Source organism: Rutidosis leptorrhynchoides, chromosome 6, assembly GCF_046630445.1.
Source record: "Rutidosis leptorrhynchoides isolate AG116_Rl617_1_P2 chromosome 6, CSIRO_AGI_Rlap_v1, whole genome shotgun sequence".
NCBI lineage: Eukaryota > Viridiplantae > Streptophyta > Magnoliopsida > Asterales > Asteraceae > Rutidosis > Rutidosis leptorrhynchoides.
Window position 1 is genome coordinate 192,997,953 of NC_092338.1, and position 21,913 is coordinate 193,019,865.

At 34.8% G+C, this 21,913-nt stretch overlaps 1 protein-coding gene across 1 annotated transcript; it reads right to left on the reverse strand.

Moving 5' to 3' along the window:
* Nucleotides 1–20,171: 20,171 nt before the first annotated feature.
* Nucleotides 20,172–21,631, reverse strand: LOC139854330 (uncharacterized). Its single transcript, XM_071843637.1, has 2 exons — nucleotides 21,474–21,631; nucleotides 20,172–20,847 (listed from the first exon to the last, which is right to left on the reverse strand). The coding sequence occupies exons 1-2, from the start codon at nucleotides 21,629–21,631 to the stop codon at nucleotides 20,172–20,174; spliced, it is 834 nt and encodes a 277-aa protein (XP_071699738.1).
* Nucleotides 21,632–21,913: the final 282 nt, after the last annotated feature.

Genomic DNA, 21,913 nt, shown 5'->3' on the forward strand with positions numbered 1-21,913 from the left:
ACTTCTGAACACATCAAGATAGTATATTCTTGATAGTTCTATTCTCAGTGATTCTGGTAATTTGACAAATCAAATCGTGCCATTACGTTCTTTCTTGTTTAGAACATTAAGTTCATTTGAAGTTCTATACTTACGAATTCTGGACCGTTATTCGCTTTACTAAAGATCGAGAAGATAATAAAAAGACAAATAGCTCCAAGATATATGAAAAAAAAAATATAAAGTCCAATAACAACACGGAGGTTATAAACCGTGGATATTAATACGAATAGCAATATAAAGACACGGGAGAATTAAGAATAGTATCACCCCAAGGTAATAGTAGAAGTAAACAGATTCCTCCGGTGGTAGATGAAAAAGGAGAATGATCAATATGAATGTCAGGAATATATCCAGAATTAAAACTGGATGAAGCATATTGACTGAGGATTTGGAAGTATGAATTAAAATATAGAAAATGGGAGTAGTGGGAAATAATGGAACGGAAGATGTTCATTTATAGTGGAAATACCAGACAAAGCAATCGAGACAGATGATCGCATTTAATTATAGAGATCTTAATTTCTTATTCGCCGAGGAATCAAATCTTTTAGATTTCAAAGATTTTCTCTAAATCCCTTGAATTCCAGAATTCAACCATGACAACGTCAAAAGTTAAAACGAAACTTCATTTATTCATTTCACTCTTTTGTGATAGCTTCATTCGTGCTCTTCGAATAATCAAATTATTTTATCTGTATTATTTAAAAATGATAAAACTATATTTATCAACTCATATTCGTCAGGGAAACATATTTATTGTTAGCCATGATGACCTCACTCAAATTTCGGGACGAAATTTCTTTAACGGGTAGGTACTGTGATGACCCGGGAATTTTTGACCAAATTTAAACTTTGATCTTTATATGATTTTGACACAATAAGCAAGGTCTGTACTGTTGAGTCTCAAAACTTGTGAACTATTTTCATAAAGTCATTTTACCTCAAACTGTGGCCAACGGTTCACGAACAACTGTGTAAATATTTATGTAGATATATATAAATATAGAAGTAAATACACATATAAATATATATAATATTAATATCTATATATATATGATTGTATTTAAGAAATATTACATTGTAATAGTTATTAAATGTAATTATAAGTAAAAATATAATTATTATAATAATACTGTTATTACTTTCAACATTAATATCAAGACTAGTGTTATTTAAATATATAATTTTTAGATACGAATTTGATATATATAAACTGATATAGTATTATTATTAATATTGTGGTTATTATTAATAATATTAGTATTAATATAATTAGTATTATTATTATATCAGTGTTATTAAAATTAGTAATTATAATTTTATTTATTTATTTGAAATATATAATCTATTATATTTAATAATGATAAAATTATAATTACCTTGTTATTATCATTTATTGTATTTAATATTTGAATTAATATAAATGTAAATAATATTATTATAATTAATACAATGAAAACTATTAATATTAACTAGATTTAAATTATATATACACATAAATATATATATATATATATATATATATATATATATATATATATATATATATATATATAAATGAAAATCAGATATGCATAAAAACATATATATATACATATACGATATATAAATGCAGATACACACACTGACATATATATATATATATATATATATATATATATATATATATATATATATATATATATATATATATATATATATATATATATATATATCAGATATATTATACGAAATACATCCCCAAAATACATATATATATATTCATACAATTACATGTACAGATATATAAATGAACATATAAAAACTGTATATACATATACACAGAAAGCAACGTATTCTGTTTCAAATCATTTTCAATGCTGTAGGAAATTTGTTTTCTGCCTAATAGATCGTACTAATCAAGAATCAATCACAGACATAATCCAAAATTTGTCAGCAATCGTATTCAAACTTTAATTATTTAATCTTCCTCTTGTCCTTGTTGTCTGATTAAAGAGAAGTCGACAGATTCGTACATGATATAATTAATCACCTCAGGAGTTAAACGAATCATTCTCCATTATCATTATCTTCCTTTCTTCTCTCTTAATCCTGTTTCCTTTTCGAAACACCAAGACTTGTTCGTGGACTTGTGTCGCCAACACCACCACCTTTTACCATGACCACTCAACCACCACCATCACTTGAACACACCACCACTCTTGTTGAACCATTACCACAATCGTCACTTAGTATCACTCTCTCAAACTCTCCTCTCCATCGTGATATACAACCACCTTCATCACTCGACTCTCTCTCTCTCTTCTTATTTAAAAATCACCACAAACGGCCACCCTACCACACCATGATATTACAACCATCACCATTATTTGAAATTGGAGTATCACCATCTCTCCTTATCTCTCTCTCGTGATCTAGGAAAAACCCTCACCATTTGTTTTTAAAATAACCATCACACCACTTTATTCAAACTACAAATCGCTGCTGCCTTTATTATTTTTTTTGCTCTTCGATGCTATGAACCCACAAAAACTGCCATCAATATTTGTATATTTTTCTGTTTCCTGTACAAACAAATGAAGTAAATTTTACTGTGATATTTCTTTTTCTCTCTTCGAACCAACTGCTACCGAAGGAGTTAAATAAGGAATGATGATGATTGAACTTCTCTTTTCTTTCCTTGTGACCGACAAGTGCCCCATAAATGTTTACCACTTATGTAACTTAATGATTAAATATTAATGTAATTATTTATGTGGAGCCAGACATGAGGTGCACAATCACATCTTTTCAAAAAGAAATCTGAAGTTTCCCAGACGTTTTCGATTAAACTAAAATTTTGGGTCGTGTAAACTGATTTCATTGTTGGGCCACTTAAACTTGAATTTGATACAAATTGGGCCGATTGTTTAAACTATCTTCCTACTTCCTGCTCGAGTAAAATGCTGCTGTTGCAGCCAGCTTAGCATCAATGATATATAGTGACAAGGGATGGAGGATACGATGATGATGAAATAAGGATTAGGGTATACGGAATTTTTTTATGTTTATCCTACTGAATCGGTATTTCATTGCAAAAGAGTTACCCTTTTCATAGACTCAGAATTGTAATCGGGCTCATGAATTAGTCAGGTTGGGCTTTTAATTGATTAGACCGAAAACCCAACTGATTTACAGTTGGGCTGAAACTGATAAGGATAAGGAATACGGGTTAAGTATATAAAAGGTAGAGCATAAATGAGAAAAACAGCAACCAGTGAGATGGTTTGGAGTGATAACGGGTTTGCAAGAGGTCTTGGGTTCGAGTCTTGCATGGGGCATTTTGTTTTTGGGAAAAGCCTTTTAACTCATCAAAGGTAGCTTATCCTTATTTTTATTATTAGTATTATTATCGTTATTATTATAAATATTATTATTATTATTATTACTACTAACATCATTATAAGTATTATTATTATTATCTTTAAGATTATTAGTATTATTATAAAAATTATCATTATTATTATTATTTTTAATATTATTATTATCATTTTTACTACTAGTATCATTATTATTATCATAACTATATTATTATTATTATCAATACTACTATTAATATTATTATTATTACAATAAAAATTAGTTATAGAAAAATACATTTAACAAAAACTATATTAATATTCTTATATTAAATATTATTTATTTATTTAAAAGCATATAAAATAAATATATTAATTAAGTTATTAACAAAACATATGCCCTATTAAGATAACAAGTATATAACTAATAATATATAAATTCGTTCGATTACGAGTATATACGTTAATGTAAAAATAAATGATATAGATTCGTGAAACCGAGGCCAACCCTGCATTGTTCAGTTTTGTCGTATGAATATTTTTACTACAACATATTGGATGGTGAGTTTCATTTTCTCCCTTTTACTCATTACATTTTTGGGCTGAGAATACATGCACTGTTTTAATAACTATTTTACAATATTTATATGCGTGAGTTTCATTTGCCCTTTTTTACTCTTTACCTTTTTGGGCTGAGAATACATGCAAATGCTTTATTAACTGTTTTACAATATTTATATTCGTGAGTTTCATTATTCCCTTTTTATATATATTTTTAGGCTGAGAATACATGCAAATGCTTTATTAACTGATTTACAATATTGATATGCGTGAGTTTCATTTGCCTTTTTACCCTTTATATTTTTGGGCTGAGAATACATGCGCAATTTTTATAAATGTTTTACGAAATAGACACAAGTAATTGAAACTACATTATATGGTTGAATTATCGAAATCGAATATGCCCCTTTTTATTAAGTCTGGTAATCTAAGAATTAGGGAACAGACACCCTAATTGACACGAATCCTAAAGATAGATCTATCGAGCCCAACAAGCCCCATCCAAAGTACCGGATGCTTTAGTACTTAGAAATTTATATCATGTCCGAAGGAGAATCCCGGAATGATGGGGATATTCTTATATGCATATTGTGAATGTCGGTTACCAGGTGTTCAATCCATATGAATGATATTTTTGTCTCTATGCATGGGACGTATGTTTATGAGAAATGGAAATATGAAATTCTTATGGTCTATTAAAATGATGAAAATGATTAATTATGTTAAACTAATGAACTCACCAACCTTTTGGTTGACACCTTAAAGCATGTTTATTCTCAGGTACGAAAGAAATCTTCCGCTGTGCATTTGCTCATGTTAGAGATATTACTTGGAGTCATTCATATCATATTTCAAAAGACGTTGCATTCGAGTCGTCAAGTTCATTAGAATTATTATTAAGTCAATTATAGTTAGATATATTATGAAATGGTATGCATGCCGTCAACTTTCGATGTAATGAAAGATTGTCTTTTCAAAAATGAATGCAATTGTTTGTAAAATGTATCATATATAGGTCAAGTACCTCGCGATGTAATCAACTGTTGTGAATCGTTTATAATCGATATGGGATTCGTCCGGATGGATTAGGACGGGTCATGAAATAAACTCCACTCTAAAGTTAATGAGGGATTTATACACTGGTGAACCCTGCTGGTTCTGCCCAGACAGACTCAACAACTTGGCGTGCAAGGTTCTTCTACTAAATTCCGCGTCACTGGATGGTTGTAGCGAGTACCGTATGACGTGGAGTCTATGTTCCTCCCAGAATGGGTCGTCATTCAACTCGGCCATCCTCCTAACAATAGCGGACTTTAAATCTACGATGTCTTGTACTTCTGCCTCACGTATAAGATAATTCTTAGATCCTAGGTTACGATGTATTGACCTCCTCGTACGTATCTCATCCTTTATTTGTTCTATCGAAGGTTCGTTGACAATGTCTTCTTTAAATAGGGGTTTTGGAAGTTTGGTTGGTTTTCCTCCCTTTCCTCTGGATGGAGAGCGACCTGCCAATCGAAGCCTCCACCGCCACCCCCCCTCTCATGTCCAGCTAATCCACCCCCTGTGGCATGCAAGAAAGGAGCTACCGCCTGTTGCAATTGATCCATAAGTAGATATCCGCCCCAGAATAACATCCTCATAAAGATTAGATACAAACAAATAAATAGAAATATAGAAATGCTGGGTGAGAATTTACAAACGACGAGTAATGGAAAATGTTTTCGTAACCGAACTCTCAAAACCACTAATAAAATAATTGTATTCACTGATAAATTTATGGAACTCAATCTCATTTAGAAAGCCTTCTCTCTATCTTTTAGCAACTGAACTGGAAGTGGTTTAGGAAAGGACTTTATGAAATGTCCCATTCTTATTGATTAAAAACGTTCCATATTAATTGATTTCGTTGTGAGGTTTTGACCTCTATATGAGACGTTTTTCAAAGACTGCATTCATTTTTAAAACAAACCATAACCTTTATTTCATAAATAAAGGTTTAAAAAGCTTTACGTAGATTATCAAATAATGATAATCTAAAATATCCTGTTTACACACGACCATTACATAATGGTTTACAATACAAATATGTTACATCGAAATCAGTTTCTTGAATGCAGTTTTTACACAATATCATACAAACATGGACTCCAAATCTTGTCCTTATTTTAGTATGCAACAGCGGAAGCTCTTAGTATTCACCTGAGAATAAACATGCTTTAAACGTCAACAAAAATGTTGGTGAGTTATAGGTTTAACCTATATATATCAAATTGTAACTATAGACCACGAGATTTCATATTTCAATACACATCCCATACATAGAGATAAAAATCATTCATATGGTGAACACCTGGTAACCGACATTAACAAGATGCATATATATAAGAATATCCCCATCATTCCGGGACACCCTTCGGATATGATATAAATTTTGAAGTACTAAAGCATCCGGTACTTTGGATGGGGTTTGTTAGGCCCAATAGATCTATCTTTAGGATTCGCGTCAATTAGGGTGTCAGTTCCCTAATTCTTAGATTACCAGACTTAATAAAAAGGGGCATATTCGATTTCAATAATTCAACCATAGAATGTAGTTTCACGTACTTGTGTCTATTTTGTAAATCATTTATAAAACCTGCATGTATTCTCATCCCAAAAAAATATTAGATTTTAAAAGTGGGACTATAACTCACTTTCACAGATTTTTACTTCGTCGGGAAGTAAGACTTGGCCACTGGTTGATTCATGAACCTATAACAATATATACATATATATCAAAGTATGTTTAAAATATATTTACAACACTTTTAATATATTTTGATGTTTTAAGTTTATTAAGTCAGCTGTCCTCGTTAGTAACCTATAACTAGTTGTCCACAGTTAGATGTACAGAAATAAATCGATAAATATTATCTTGAATCAATCCACGACCCAGTGTATACGTATCTCAGTATTGATCACAACTCAAACTATATATATTTTAGAATCAACCTCAACCCTGTATAGCTAACTCCAACATTCACATATAGAGTGTCTATGGTTGTTCCGAAATATATATAGATGTGTCGACATGATAGGTCAAAACATTGTATACGTGTCTATGGTATCTCAAGATTACATAATATACAATACAAGTTGATTAAGTTATGGTTGGAATAGATTTGTTACCAATTTTCACGTAGCTAAAATGAGAAAAATTATCCAATCTTGTTTTACCCATAACTTCTTCATTTTAAATCCGTTTTGAGTGAATCAAATTGCTATGGTTTTATATTGAACTCTATTTTATGAATCTAAACAGAAAAGTATAGGTTTATAGTGGGAAAAATAAGTTACAAGTCGTTTTTGTAAAGGTAGTCATTTCAGTCGAAAGAACGACGTCTAGATGACCATTTTAGAAAACATACTTCCACTTTGAGTTTAACCATAATTTTAGGATATAGTTTCATGTTCATAATAAAAATCATTTTCTCAGAATAACAACTTTTAAATCAAAGTTTATCATAGTTTTTAATTATCTAACCCAAAACAGCCCGCGGTGTTACTACGACGGCGTAAATCCGGTTTTACGGTATTTTTCTTGTTTTCAGGTTTTAAATCATTAAGTTAGCATATCATATAGATATAGAACATGTGTGTAGTTAATTTTAAAAGTCAAGTTAGAAGGATTAACTTTTGTTTGCGAACAAGTTTAGAATTAACTAAACTATGTTCTAGTGATTACGAGTTTAAACCTTCGAATAAGATAGTTTTATATATATGAATCGAATGATGTTATGAACATCATTACTACCTCAAGTTTAGTAGGTAAACCTACTGGAAGTGACAAGAAATGATCTAGCTTCAAAGGATCTTGGATGGCTTGAAAGTTCTTGAAGTAGGATCATGACACAAAAACAAGTTCAAGTAAGATTTTTACTCGAATTAAGATAGTTTATAGTTATAGAAATTGAATCAAAGTTTGAATATGAATATTACCTTGAATAAGAAAGATAACCTACTGTATATAACAAAGGTTTCTTGATCTTAGATGATTACTTGGAATGGATTAGAAAGCTTGGAAGTAAATTAGTAAACTTGAAGGGATTTTTGAAGTGTTCTTGAAGTGTTCTTCCTATGATGATTATAGCTTGATTCTTGAAGTGATTTTTGATTAAGATGATGATTAACAACTGGAAAAATACGTTCATAATAGTGTGTGTGTGTGTTGAGAGAGAATTAGAAAGAGAATTGGAAGTGAAATGGAGTGAATGATGAGTGGTAATTGGTGAGTGGTGAGTGGGGTTAAAAGGAGTTCTAGTTAGTTGACTAGCTCATGGTAGAAGTTAAAATTGATTAGTCATACATGACATAAGCAAGAGTGGAATCCCATGCTAGTTCCTATTGGTATATACTCATAGTAAGTACATTTTGAAGCTGTGTATAATACGGGTAAGAATACGACTATAATTCTTGATGAAAGAAAAGAATGGAAAAGTAACTGTAACCATTTTCATTAAGTATGAGTGTTTTGATATATGTCTTGAAGTCTTCCAAAAGTATTTTAATACATATAAATACACTACATGTATATACATTTTAACTGAGTCGTTAAGTCATCGTTAGTCGTTACATGTAAGTGTTGTCTTGAAACCTTTAAGTTAACGATATCAATTAATGTTGTTAACCCATTGTTTATTATATCTAATGAGATGTTAAATTATTATATTATCATGATATTATGATATATTAATATATCTTAATATGATATATATACATTTAAATGTCGTTACAACGATAATCGTTACATATATGTCTCGTTTCGAAATCCTTAAGTTAGTAGTCTTGTTTATATGTATATAACTCATTGTTAATATACTTATGGAGATACTTACTTATAATAATCTCATGTTAACCATATGTATATCCATACATATATCATCATGTCATTTTTACAAGTTTTAACGTTCGTGAATCGCCGATCAACTTGGGTGGTCAATTGTCTATATGAAACATATTTCAATTAATCAAGTCTTAAAAAGTTTGATTGCTTAACATGTTGGAAACATTTAATCATGTAAATATCAATCTCAATTAATATATATAAACATGGAAAAGTTCGGGTCACTACAGTACCTACCCGTTAAATAAATTTCGTCCCGAAATTTTAAGCTGTTGAAGGTGTTGACGAATCTTCTGGAAATAGATGCGGGTATTTCTTCTTCATCTGATCTTCACGCTCCCAGGTGAACTCGGGTCCTCTACAAGCATTCCATCGAACCTTAACAATTGGTATCTTGTTTTGCTTAAGTCTTTTAACCTCACGATCCATTATTTCGACGGGTTCTTCGATGAATTGGAGTTTTTCGTTGATTTGGATTTCATCTAACGGAATAGTGAGATCTTCTTTAGTAAAACATTTCTTCAAATTCGAGACGTGGAAAGTGTTATGTACAGCCGCGAGTTGTTGAGGTAACTCAAGTCGGTAAGCTACTGGTCCGACACGATCAATAATCTTGAATGGTCCAATATACCTTGGATTTAATTTCCCTCGTTTACCAAATCGAACAACGCCTTTCCAAGGTGCAACTTTAAGCATGACCATCTCTCCAATTTCAAATTCTATATCTTTTCTTTTAATGTCAGCGTAGCTCTTTTGTCGACTTTGGGCGGTTTTCAACCGTTGTTGAATTTGGATGATCTTCTCGGTAGTTTCTTGTATAATCTCCGGACCCGTAATCTGTCTATCCCCCACTTCACTCCAACAAATTGGAGACCTGCACTTTCTACCATAAAGTGCTTCAAACGGCGCCATCTCAATGCTTGAATGGTAGCTGTTGTTGTAGGAAAATTCTGCTAATGGTAGGTGTCGATCCCAACTGTTTCCGAAATCAATAACACATGCTCGTAGCATGTCTTCAAGCGTTTGTATCGTCCTTTCGCTCTGCCCATCAGTTTGTGGATGATAGGCAGTACTCATGTCTAGACGAGTTCCTAATGCTTGCTGTAATGTCTGCCAGAATCTTGAAATAAATCTGCCATCCCTATCAGAGATAATAGAGATTGGTATTCCATGTCTGGAGACGACTTCATTCAAATACAGTCGTGCTAACTTCTCCATCTTGTCATCTTCTCTTATTGGCAGGAAATGTGCTGATTTGGTGAGACGATCAACTATTACCCAAATAGTATCAAAACCACTTGCAGTTCTTGGCAATTTGGTGATGAAATCCATGGTAATGTTTTCCCATTTCCATTCCGGGATTTCGGGTTGTTGAAGTAGACCTGATGGTTTCTGATGCTCAGCTTTGACCTTAGAACACGTCAAACATTCTCCTACGTATTTAGCAACATCGGCTTTCATACCCGGCCACCAAAAATATTTCCTGAGATCCTTGTGCATCTTCCCCGTTCCAGGATGTATTGAGTATCTGGTTTTATGAGCTTCTCTAAGTACCATTTCTCTCATATCTCCAAATTTTGGTACCCAAATCCTTTCAGCCCTATACCGGGTTCCGTCTTCCCGAATATTAAGATGTTTCTCCGATCCTTTGGGTATTTCATCCTTTAAATTTCTCTCTTTTAAAACTCCTTGTTGCGCCTCCTTTTTTTGAGTAGTAAGGTTATTATGAATCATTATATTCATAAATTTTACTCGAATGGGTTCTCTGTCCTTCCTGCTCAAGGCATCGGCTACCACATTTTCCTTCCCTGGGTGGTAACGAATCTCAAAGTCGTAATCATTCAATAATTCAATCCACCTACGCTGCCTCATATTCAGTTGTTTCTGATTAAATATGTGTTGAAGACTTTTGTGGTCAGTATATATAATACTTTTGACCCCATATAAGTAGTGCCTCCAAGTCTTTAATGCAAAAACAACCGCGCCTAATTCCAAATCATGCGTCGTATAATTTTGTTCGTGAATCTTCAATTGTCTAGACGCATAAGCAATCACCTTCGTTCGTTGCATTAATACACAACCGAGACCTTGCTTTGATGCGTCACAATAAATCACAAAATCATCATTCCCTTCAGGCAATGACAATATAGGTGCCGTAGTTAGCTTTTTCTTCAATAACTGAAACGCTTTCTCTTGTTCATCATTCCATTCAAATTTCTTCCCTTTATGCGTTAATGCAGTCAAGGGTTTTTCTATTCTAGAAAAGTCTTGGATGAACCTTCTGTAGTAACCAGCTAGTCCTAAAAATTGGCGTATGTGTTTCGGAGTTTTTGGGGTTTCCCACTTTTCAACAGTTTCTATCTTTGCCGGATCCACCTTAATACCTTCTTTGTTCACTATGTGACCGAGGAATTGAACTTCTTCCAACCAAAATGCACACTTTGAAAACTTAGCGTATAATTCTTCCTTCCTCAATACTTCTAACACCTTTCTCAAATGTTCACCTTGTTCTTGGTCATTCTTTGAGTAAATAAGTATATCATCAATGAAAACAATGACAAACTTGTCAAGGTATGGTCCACACACTCGGTTCATAAGGTCCATCAACACAGTTGGTGCATTAGTTAAACCAAACGGCATGACCATAAACTCGTAATGACCGTAACGTGTTCTGAAAGCAGTCTTTGGAATATCATCTTCTTTCACCCGCATTTGATGATACCCGGAACGTAAGTCAATCTTTGAATAAACAGACGAGCCTTGTAGTTGATCAAATAAGTCGTCGATTCTCGGTAGTGGGTAGCGGTTCTTGATGGTAAGTTTGTTCAACTCTCGGTAGTCGATACACAACCTGAATGTACCATCTTTCTTCTTGACAAACAAAACAGGAGCTCCCCACGGTGATGTACTTGGTCGAATGAAACCACGCTCTAAAAGTTCTTGTAATTGGCTTTGCAGTTCTTTCATCTCGCTGGGTGCGAGTCTGTAAGGAGCACGAGCTATTGGTGCAGCTCCTGGTACAAGATCTATTTGAAATTCAATGGATCGCTGTGGGGGTAATCCCGGTAATTCTTTCGGAAATACATCGGGAAATTCTTTTGCAACGGAAACATCATTGATGCTCTTTTCTTCAGTTTGTACTTTCTCGACGTGTGCTAGAACAGCATAGAAACCTTTTCTTATTAGTTTTTGTTCCTTCAAATTACTAATAATATGTAGCTTCGTGTTGCCCTTTTCTCCGTACACCATTAAGGGTTTTCCTTTTTCTCGTATAATGCGAATTGCATTTTTGTAACAAACGATCTCTGCTTTCACTTCTTTCAACCAGTCCATACCGATTATCACATCAAAACTCCCTAACTCTACTGGTATCAAATCAATCTTAAATGTTTCGCTAACCAGTTTAATTTCTCGATTCCGACATATATTATCTGCTGAAATTAATTTACCATTTGCTAATTCGAGTAAAAATTTACTATCCAAAGGCGTCAATGGACAACTTAATTTAGCACGAAAATCTCTACTCATATAGCTTCTATCCACACCCGAATCAAATAAAACGTAAACAGATTTATTGTCAATAAGAAACGTACCCGTAACAAGCTCCGGGTCTTCCTGTGCCTCTGCCGCATTAATATTGAAAACTCTTCCGCGGCCTTGTCCATTCGTGTTCTCCTGGTTCGGGCAATTTCTAATAATGTGGCCTGGTTTTCCACATTTATAACAAACTACATTGGCATAACTTGCTCCGACACTACTTGCTCCGCCATTACTCGTTTCGACACCATTTGTTCCTTTCGTTCTATTAACCCCTGGTCCGTAGACTCCACACTTTGCCGCGCTATGACCATTTCTTTTACACTTGTTGCAAAATTTGGTGCAGAACCCCGGGTGATACTTTTCACACCTTTGGCATAGCTGCTTCTGATTGTTGTTGTTGTTGCGGTTATTATTGTTGTTGGGATGATTGCTGTAGTTGCTGTTGTTGTTGTTGTTGTTGTTGTTGGGCCGTTTCTTGTAGTTGCGATTGATGTTGCGATTGTTGGGATAATTGTTGCGATTATTGTTGTAATTGCTGTTGTTGTTGTATTGGTGATTCTTATCACCGTTTTCCTCCCACTTTCTTTTGACTTGCTTCACATTGGCCTCTTCGGCAGTCTGTTCTTTAATTCTTTCTTCAATCTGGTTCACTAGTTTGTGAGCCATTCTACATGCCTGTTGTATGGAGGTGGGCTCGTGTGAACTTATATCTTCTTGGATTCTTTCCGGTAATCCTTTCACAAATGCGTCGATATTCTCTTCCTCATCTTCGAATGCTCCCGGACACAATAGGCACAATTTTGTGAATCGTCTTTCGTACGTGGTAATATCAAATCCTTGGTTTCGTAACCCTCTAAGTTCTGTCTTGAGCTTATTGACCTCGGTTCGGAGACGGTACTTCTCGTTCATCAAGTGCTTGAATGCTGACCACGGTAGTGCGTACGCATCATCTTGTCCCACTTGCTCTAGATAGGTATTCCACCATGTTAACGCAGAACCTGTGAAGGTATGCGTAGCGTACTACACTTTGTCCTCTTCAGTACACTTACTTTTGGCAAACACCGATTCGACCTTCTCGGTCCACCGTTTCAATCCGATCGGTCCTTCGGTTCCATCAAATTCTAAATGTTTGCAGGCAGTGAATTCTTTGTAGGTGCATCCTACACAATTTCCTGTACTGCCAGATCCAAGGTTATTGTTGGTATGTAGCGCAGCCTGTACTGCGGCTATGTTTGAAGCTAGAAAAGTACGAAATTCCTCTTCATTCATATTCACGGTGTGTCGAGTAGTCGGTGCCATTTCCTTCAAAATAGTCAAATGGAACAAGTTAATCATACAGAATATTAAGAGTAGTTAATAGTATTTCGTAGCATAATATGAACTCATTTATAAAAGCTTTTTCTTCATATTAGCATTTTATAAGTTTAAATTCGGGTAGTACCTACCCGTTAAGTTCATACTTAGTAGCTAATATACAATTCACCTACTACAATTCTATATGAAAAACTGATTGTAATAATATTTCACGTTCAAACTTTTATACAATATTTTACAAACTTACAATACCGCTTATTTTACATAAAGCATGAAATATAGCACACAATAACTTTGATACAAGATAGTTGTGAAGATAATTCTAGCTAGTACACAAGTCGTTCAGCAAAGGCAATAAAGACACGTAATTTATACGTCCAGAAACAAGTCATGCATTCTGGTTTTACTAGGACTACTTCCCATCCTTGGTCTTGTGGAACATAACTGTTATGGCCGTTGATAAGACAGCGTGTTGTAACGTCGTCAAAGGGACGAGGGTTACGTAATGACCAACAGTCTCGTAATAACCTAAAAACCTCATTTCTTACCCCAATTACCGACTCCGTCACTTGTGGGAACGTTTTGTTTAATAGTTGTAGCTCGATGTTCTTGTTCTCACTTTGGTGAGAAGCGAACATTACTAACCCGTAAGCATAACATGCTTCTTTATGTTGCATGTTAGCCGCTTTTTCTAAATCACGAAGTCCTATATTCGGATATACTGAGTCAAAATAATTTCTTAACCCGTTGCGTAAAATAGCATTTGGGTTCCCCGCAATATATGCATCAAAGTAAACACATCGTAACTTATGGATTTCCCAATGTGATATCCCCCATCTTCCGAACGAAAGCCTTTTATAAACCAAGGCATTCTTGGAACATTCTTCGAATGTCTTACAAACTGATCTCGCCTTAAATAGTAGTGCCGAGGAATTCTGACCGACTCTAGACAAGATTTCATCAATCAAGTCTCCGGGTAGGTCTATTAAAATATTGGGTTGTCTATCCATTTTGAGTTTTTATACTGTAAAATAGACAAGAGTTAGATTCATAAAAAAAAAAATACTTATTAATACAAGCAATTTTTACATATATCATAAAGCATAAGCACACTATATTACATATATTACACCACACGAATACAACTATCTTATTCCGACTCGCTCGTTTCTTCTTGTTCAGTTTTGGTTCGTTTTGCCAAGTTTCTAGGGATATATGATGTTCCCCTAATATGAGCCGTCGTTGTCCACATTGGTTTAGAAAAACCTGGTGGTTTAGAGGTTCCCGGGTCATTGTTACAACTTAAGGACTTCGGGGGTTGACGATACATATAAAGTTCATCGGGGTTGGAATTAGATTTCTCTATTTTTATGCCCTTTCCCTTATTATTTTCTTTTGCCTTTTTAAATTCAGTTGGGGTAATTTCTATAACATCATCGTAATTCTCGTCGGAATCCGATTCATCGGAGAATTGGTAATCCTCCCAATATTTTGCTTCCTTGGCGGAAACACCATTGACCATAATTAACCTTGGTCGGTTGGTTAAGGATTCTCTTTTACTTAACCGTTTTATTATTTCCCCCACCGGTTCTATTTCTTCTTCCGGTTCCGATTCTTCTTCCGGTTCCGACTCTTCTTCCGATTCCGACTCTTCTTCCGGTTCCTCTTCGGGAACTTGTGAATCAGTCCACGAATCATTCCAATTTACATTTGACTCTTCATTATTATTAGGTGAGTCAATGGGACTTGTTCTAGAGGTAGACATCTATCACATAATATCAAACACGTTAAGAGATTAATATATCACATAATATTCATATGTTAAAAATATATAGTTTCCAACAAAAATGTTAAGCAATCATTTTTAAAGAAAACACGGTCGAAGTACAGACTCACTAATGCATCCTAACAAACTCGATAAGACACACTAATGCAAATTTTCTGGTTCTCTAAGAACCTGGCTCTGATACCAACTGAAATGTCCCGTTCTTATTGATTAAAAACGTTCCATATTAATTGATTTCGTTGCGAGGTTTTGACCTCTATATGAGACGTTTTTTAAAGACTGCATTCATTTTTAAAACAAACCATAACCTTTATTTCATAAATAAAGGTTTAAAAAGCTTTACGTAGATTATCAAATAATGATAATCTAAAATATCCTGTTTACACACGACCATTACATAATGGTTTACAATACAAATATGTTACATCGAAATCAGTTTCTTGAATGCAGTTTTTACACAATATCATACAAACATGGACTCCAAATCTTGTCCTTATTTTAGTATGCAACAGCGGAAGCTCTTAGTATTCACCTGAGAATAAACATGCTTTAAACGTCAACAAAAATGTTGGTGAGTTATAGGTTTAACCTATATATATCAAATCGTAACAATAGACCACAAGATTTCATATTTCAATACACATCCCATACATAGAGATAAAAACCATTCATATGGTGAACACCTGGTAACCGACATTTAACAAGATGCATATATATAAGAATATCCCCATCATTCCGGGACAACCTTCGGATATGATATAAATTTTGAAGTACTAAAGCATCCGGTACTTTGGATGGGGTTTGTTAGGCCCAATAGATCTATCTTTAGGATTCGCGTCAATTAGGGTGTCTGTTCCCTAATTCTTAGATTACCAGACTTAATAAAAAGGGGTATATTCGATTTCGATAATTCAACCATAGAATGTAGTTTCACGTACTTGTGTCTATTTTGTAAATCATTTATAAAACCTTCATGTATTCTCATCCCAAAAAAATATTAGATTTTAAAAGTGGGACTATAACTCACTTTCACAGATTTTTACTTCGTCGGGAAGTAAGACTTGGCCACTGGTTGATTCACGAACCTATAACAATATATACATATATATCAAAGTATGTTTAAAATATATTTACAACACTTTTAATATATTTTGATGTTTTAAGTTTATTAAGTCAGCTGTCCTCGTTAGTAACCTACAACTAGTTGTCCACAGTTAGATGTATAGAAATAAATCGATAAATATTATCTTGAATCAATCTACGACCCAGTGTATACGTATCTCAGTATTGATCACAACTCAAACTATATATATTTTGGAATCAACCTCAACCCTGTATAGCTAACTCCAACATTCACATATAGAGTGTCTATGGTTGTTCCGAAATATATATAGATGTGTCGACATGATAGGTCGAAACATTGTATACGTGTCTATGGTATCTCAAGATTACATAATATACAATACAAATTGATTAAGTTATGGTTGGAATAGATTTGTTACCAATTTTCACGTAGCTAAAATGAGAAAAATTATCCAATCTTGTTTTACCCATAACTTCTTCATTTTAAATCCGTTTTGAGTGAATCAAATTGCTATGGTTTCATATTGAACTCTATTTTATGAATATAAATAGAAAAGTATAGGTTTATAGTCGGAAAAATAAGTTACAAGTTATTTTTGTAAAGGTAGTCATTTCAGTCGAAAGAACGACGTCTAGATGACCATTTTAGAAAACATACTTTCACTTTGAGTTTAACCATAATTTTTGGATATAGTTTCATGTTCATAATAAAAATCATTTTCTCAGAATAACAACTTTTAAATCAAAGTTTATCATAGTTTTTAATTATCTAACCCAAAACAGCCCCCGGTGTTACTACGACGGCGTAAATCCGGTTTTACGGTGTTTTTCGTGTTTCCAGGTTTTAAATCATTAAGTTAGCATATCATATAGATATAGAACATGTGTGTAGTTAATTTTAAAAGTCAAGTTAGAAGGATTAACTTTTGTTTGCGAACAAGTTTAGAATTAACTAAACTATGTTCTAGTGATTACGAGTTTAAACCTTCGAATAAGATAGTTTTATATATATGAATCGAATGATGTTATGAACATCATTACTATCTCAAGTTTAGTAGGTAAACCTACTGGAAGTGACAAGAAATGATCTAGCTTCAAAGGATCTTGGATGGCTTGAAAGTTCTTGAAGTAGGATCATGACACAAAAACAAGTTCAAGTAAGATTTTTACTCGAATTAAGATAGTTTATAGTTATAGAAATTGAATCAAAGTTTGAATATGAATATTACCTTGAATAAGAAAGATAACCTACTGTATATAACAAAGGTTTCTTGATCTTAGATGATTACTTGGAATGGATTAGAAAGCTTGGAAGTAAATTAGTAAACTTGAAGGGATTTTTGAAGTGTTCTTGAAGTGTTCTTCCTATGATGATTATAGCTTGATTCTTGAAGTGATTTTTGATGAAGATGATGATTAACTACTGGAAAAATACGTTCATAATAGTGTGTGTGTGTGTGTTGAGAGAGAATTAGAAAGAGAATTGGAAGTGAAATGGAGTGAATGATGAGTGGTAATTGGTGAGTGGTGAGTGGGGTTAAAAGGAGTTCTAGTTAGTTGACTAGCTTATGGTAGAAGTTAAAATTGATTAGTCATACATGACATAATCAAGAGTGGAATCCCATGCTAGTTCCTATTGGTATATACTCATAGTAAGTACGTTTTGAAGCTGTGTATAATACGGGTAAGAATACGACTATAATTCTTGATGAAAGAAAAGAATGGAAAAGTAACTGTAACCATTTTCGTTAAGTATGAGTGTTTTTATATATGTCTTGAATTCTTCTAAAAGTATTTTAATACATCTAAATACACTACATGTATATACATTTTAACTGAGTCGTTAAGTCATCGTTAGTCGTTACATGTAAGTGTTGTCTTGAAACCTTTAAGTTAACGATCTCAATTAATGTTGTTAACCCATTGTTTATTATATCTAATGAGATGTTAAATTATTATATTATCATGATATTATGATATATTAATATATCTTAATATGATATATATACATTTAAATGTCGTTACAACGATAATCGTTACATATATGTCTCGTTTCGAAATCCTTAAGTTAGTAGTCTTGTTTATATGTATATAACTCATTGTTAATATACTTATGGAGATACTTACTTATCATAATCTCATGTTAACCATATGTATATCCATATATATATCGTCATGTCGTTTTTGCAAGTTTTAACGTTCGTGAATCGCCGGTCAACTTGGGTGGTCAATTGTCTATATGAAACATATTTCAATTAATCAAGTCTTAAAAAGTTTGATTGCTTAACATGTTGGAAACATTTAATCATGTAAATATCAATCTCAATTAATATATATAAACATGGAAAAGTTCGGGTCACTACACTTTAGAATCAGCTCGCCCAGCGAGAAAGGCCCTGACCCTGCGAACCAAGTCAAAATAAAAAAGAAAGAAGAGAACGAAAAGAGAACTTCGTATTTTGGTCACTCTCTAGGAGTCATGTTTAACCTTGAATGCTATTAAAAGGCCTAGGAATGAGCAAAGAAGATTTTTAGCCCCAACGACAAAAGAACCTAGGGGCGGGGCATTTTCGGGGAGTAGTCCGCTTCCCATTACTCAATAGGGCAATTCCTCGCACATAATTAAGGGAGCCATTGAAAGGTGACTAAAACACCTGAAATGGGGACTACCCGAGCTAATGATAGAGGCAAGAACACTTTCCAGCCAAGTCCCATTAATTGATCATAACGATATCATGGAAATGCTGCACGGACCCATATATATAGGAACAGAAAAAGAATCACCTTGATACTAAACTGGATCGAGCCCGGGATCTTATTTGAAATGGGAAGATCTAGGATAGGCAGCCAACCTCCTGGAGAGAGCAATGTGCATGGACCAGGTGAGTAGGGATGCAGCTCCGTGGACCTCTCGTCGGGCCTGATAGGTGGTGGTATCACACCCTTCTCAAAGGAACCGTACGTGAGATTCTCGCGTCATACGGCTCCGTTCTGGAATTAGGACCCCTTTCCTTTGACCAACGGGTCCTCAAACCAACTTGTCCTTCCTTTCTATTTCTCGTTAAGTGGTTTTTTTTCATTCATTGATTGATTCGAGGTAGCTTGCTTCCAAGTCCAAGCGCTAGCGGTAGAAGCTAGTCATCAGAAGAGAACTTCCGGGCCGGGAAGGAGCCAAAAAAGGTGAACGCCCCTGCGCGAACTTTATTGAAAACTAAAGTAAGAACGGATTAAGTTGACTTTGAGAAAGAAGGTGCTTGTTGCCACTTTATTAGTAAGGTTGTTTACCTCAGGCGGAAACTTGACTATGACTAAGAAGATAGAAGGGGCTTTTCTCGCTTAGTATTGCTTTGGCTGAGCCCTATCTTGCTGGTGCGGAAGCTACCTCAACTCAAATCAAAAATGAATTAAGGAATAAGACATTAGAAAGAGTACAGAGGCATTCCGGGCCGACTACAATACAAGTCATGAGCGATAGCGAAGCCAAGCTGGATAGGCTTTTTTATGTCGAAAGCCCCAAAACTAGCTATCTTATAGCAGACAACTAAGGCAAGCCTACTCAACTAATCTCATAATTTAAGTAAAGGCCTGTTTGCATCACACAACTAATAGAAAAAAGCGACTACTAGACTCTACTAGTAGTTGAGTGCTCCTTGTTGTTCGGATCTTGACCGGGTCCGAGTTTCCCAAGGTCTATGCTGTTGGGGAACTCTGCAAGGGTCTTACCACCTTCTTTATTTACTATATTTGAGTCTTTTGAGTACTTTAGGATTATATTCCGCGCCGAGGATTTGTGCTTGTGGGCCGGGGTGAATATTGCAGACCAGCGGATCTGGTGGTCGACAATCGTTCGGACTTGGTAAAGGTTGTCGCTGCACCTGTAGTAGGACAGAGGACTTATCGCGATGCCCGCGGACCAATTTACAATGTCTCCATCGCTGAATTTCATCAAGCAGGCCACGTGGATTGGCCAGGGTCTTCTTCGGCTAATGAGAACTCGATCCCGAAGCCTTCGGAGTATCTTTTTGATAGGCGCCTCTATTTGTATGGGGAATTCCCTTCTGATAGATCTCGCCCAGTCTCCCCCTCCTTCCCCAGCCGCCTTCCGACCCGCAGGAGTATACAATGACAACTTCCGGACACTCATGCCCGATCGTGAGACTGACTGTTGGACGTTCGATTGCACCTTACTCCGACCTAATCTATGCAACAATGAGTTCGCCCTTGATCCTTGCCAGATGTGCTTGACGGTGAATTGATCTACCTGACATTCTGCCTTGTTCTCGTAGGGGAGGGATTCACTATATCAAGATTAGTAATAATAAATACCTTTCATCCTAGTTGTTCTCTTTCCTCTAGGCTAGATAATATCTTCTTTCTAGATGTATTTCTTACATAAATGGGAGAGAAAAAAGGACTGTAAGCATCTAGTTTGTGATAGCTTCCAGTCGAAGTACCAGCCCCAGGGTTTAGACTATCAATGCTTTGAGTGTCATCTCATCTGCCCTCCTCTAATCTTCTGTCTCTTCGAGCTGTACCAAAAAAAGAAGTTTCAGGGATTCAATTTGTGATATTACTTATTCTTACTTAACGAGTTACTTACTCAATAGAGAATCTAGTATCAAGAAGAAAATCTTTATTACCTTTTGTATTTGTAGTTAAGATAGTATAAGATTTCAAGAGCCAGGGGTAGTAGGACTAAAGTAAAGCAAGCAAGGCCTAAAAGGCAAGGTGCTTAGGTAAAGGCTAAGCTTAGTTGGATGAGTCCCTACAACTTATTTAATTCAAAATTTTCTTAGCAACGAATACGTTTTGAACCCTTTTGAGTGAGAGCTCAGGGATATGATTCCCAAAGAGAATTTCAATCTGAAGAAGGTAACTCATCTCCTTAGCAAGAAAGTGAATCCATTAATAAAGCACTACTGACTGATTATCCAGTCTGTTTTTCAAGGGAACTCGAAATCTCGTAAGTAATAGAAGACTGACGCCCAAAAATCCCATATCTTTTTTGGTTGGACCAAGCAAATCAGTCTTCCTGAATTGGAAGAGCAAGAACAAATCTCTCCATTTTTTTGGGGGAGCCATAGCCCTCAATGTGGGTCTTGATAGGAATGGGGGACCAAGGGTCCTTCCACCGCAGCAGGAGTGGTTCGAGGGGCTTCTAGAGTGAGGCCTCTTTGCTCGAATCTGGGGTCTCCAAAACCGCGACCTATACAACCTACCCCCCCAGAATCAGCAGGGGGATTATGAAGCTCTTGTTCATGAGAACTTGGAGCAAGCTCTGAGTCCTGACCATAAGCTTGAGATTGTGAACAGGGAACTGGAAGAAGTCGTCGTGTTGGAAGTAAAGGGCATGTTACAAAACAA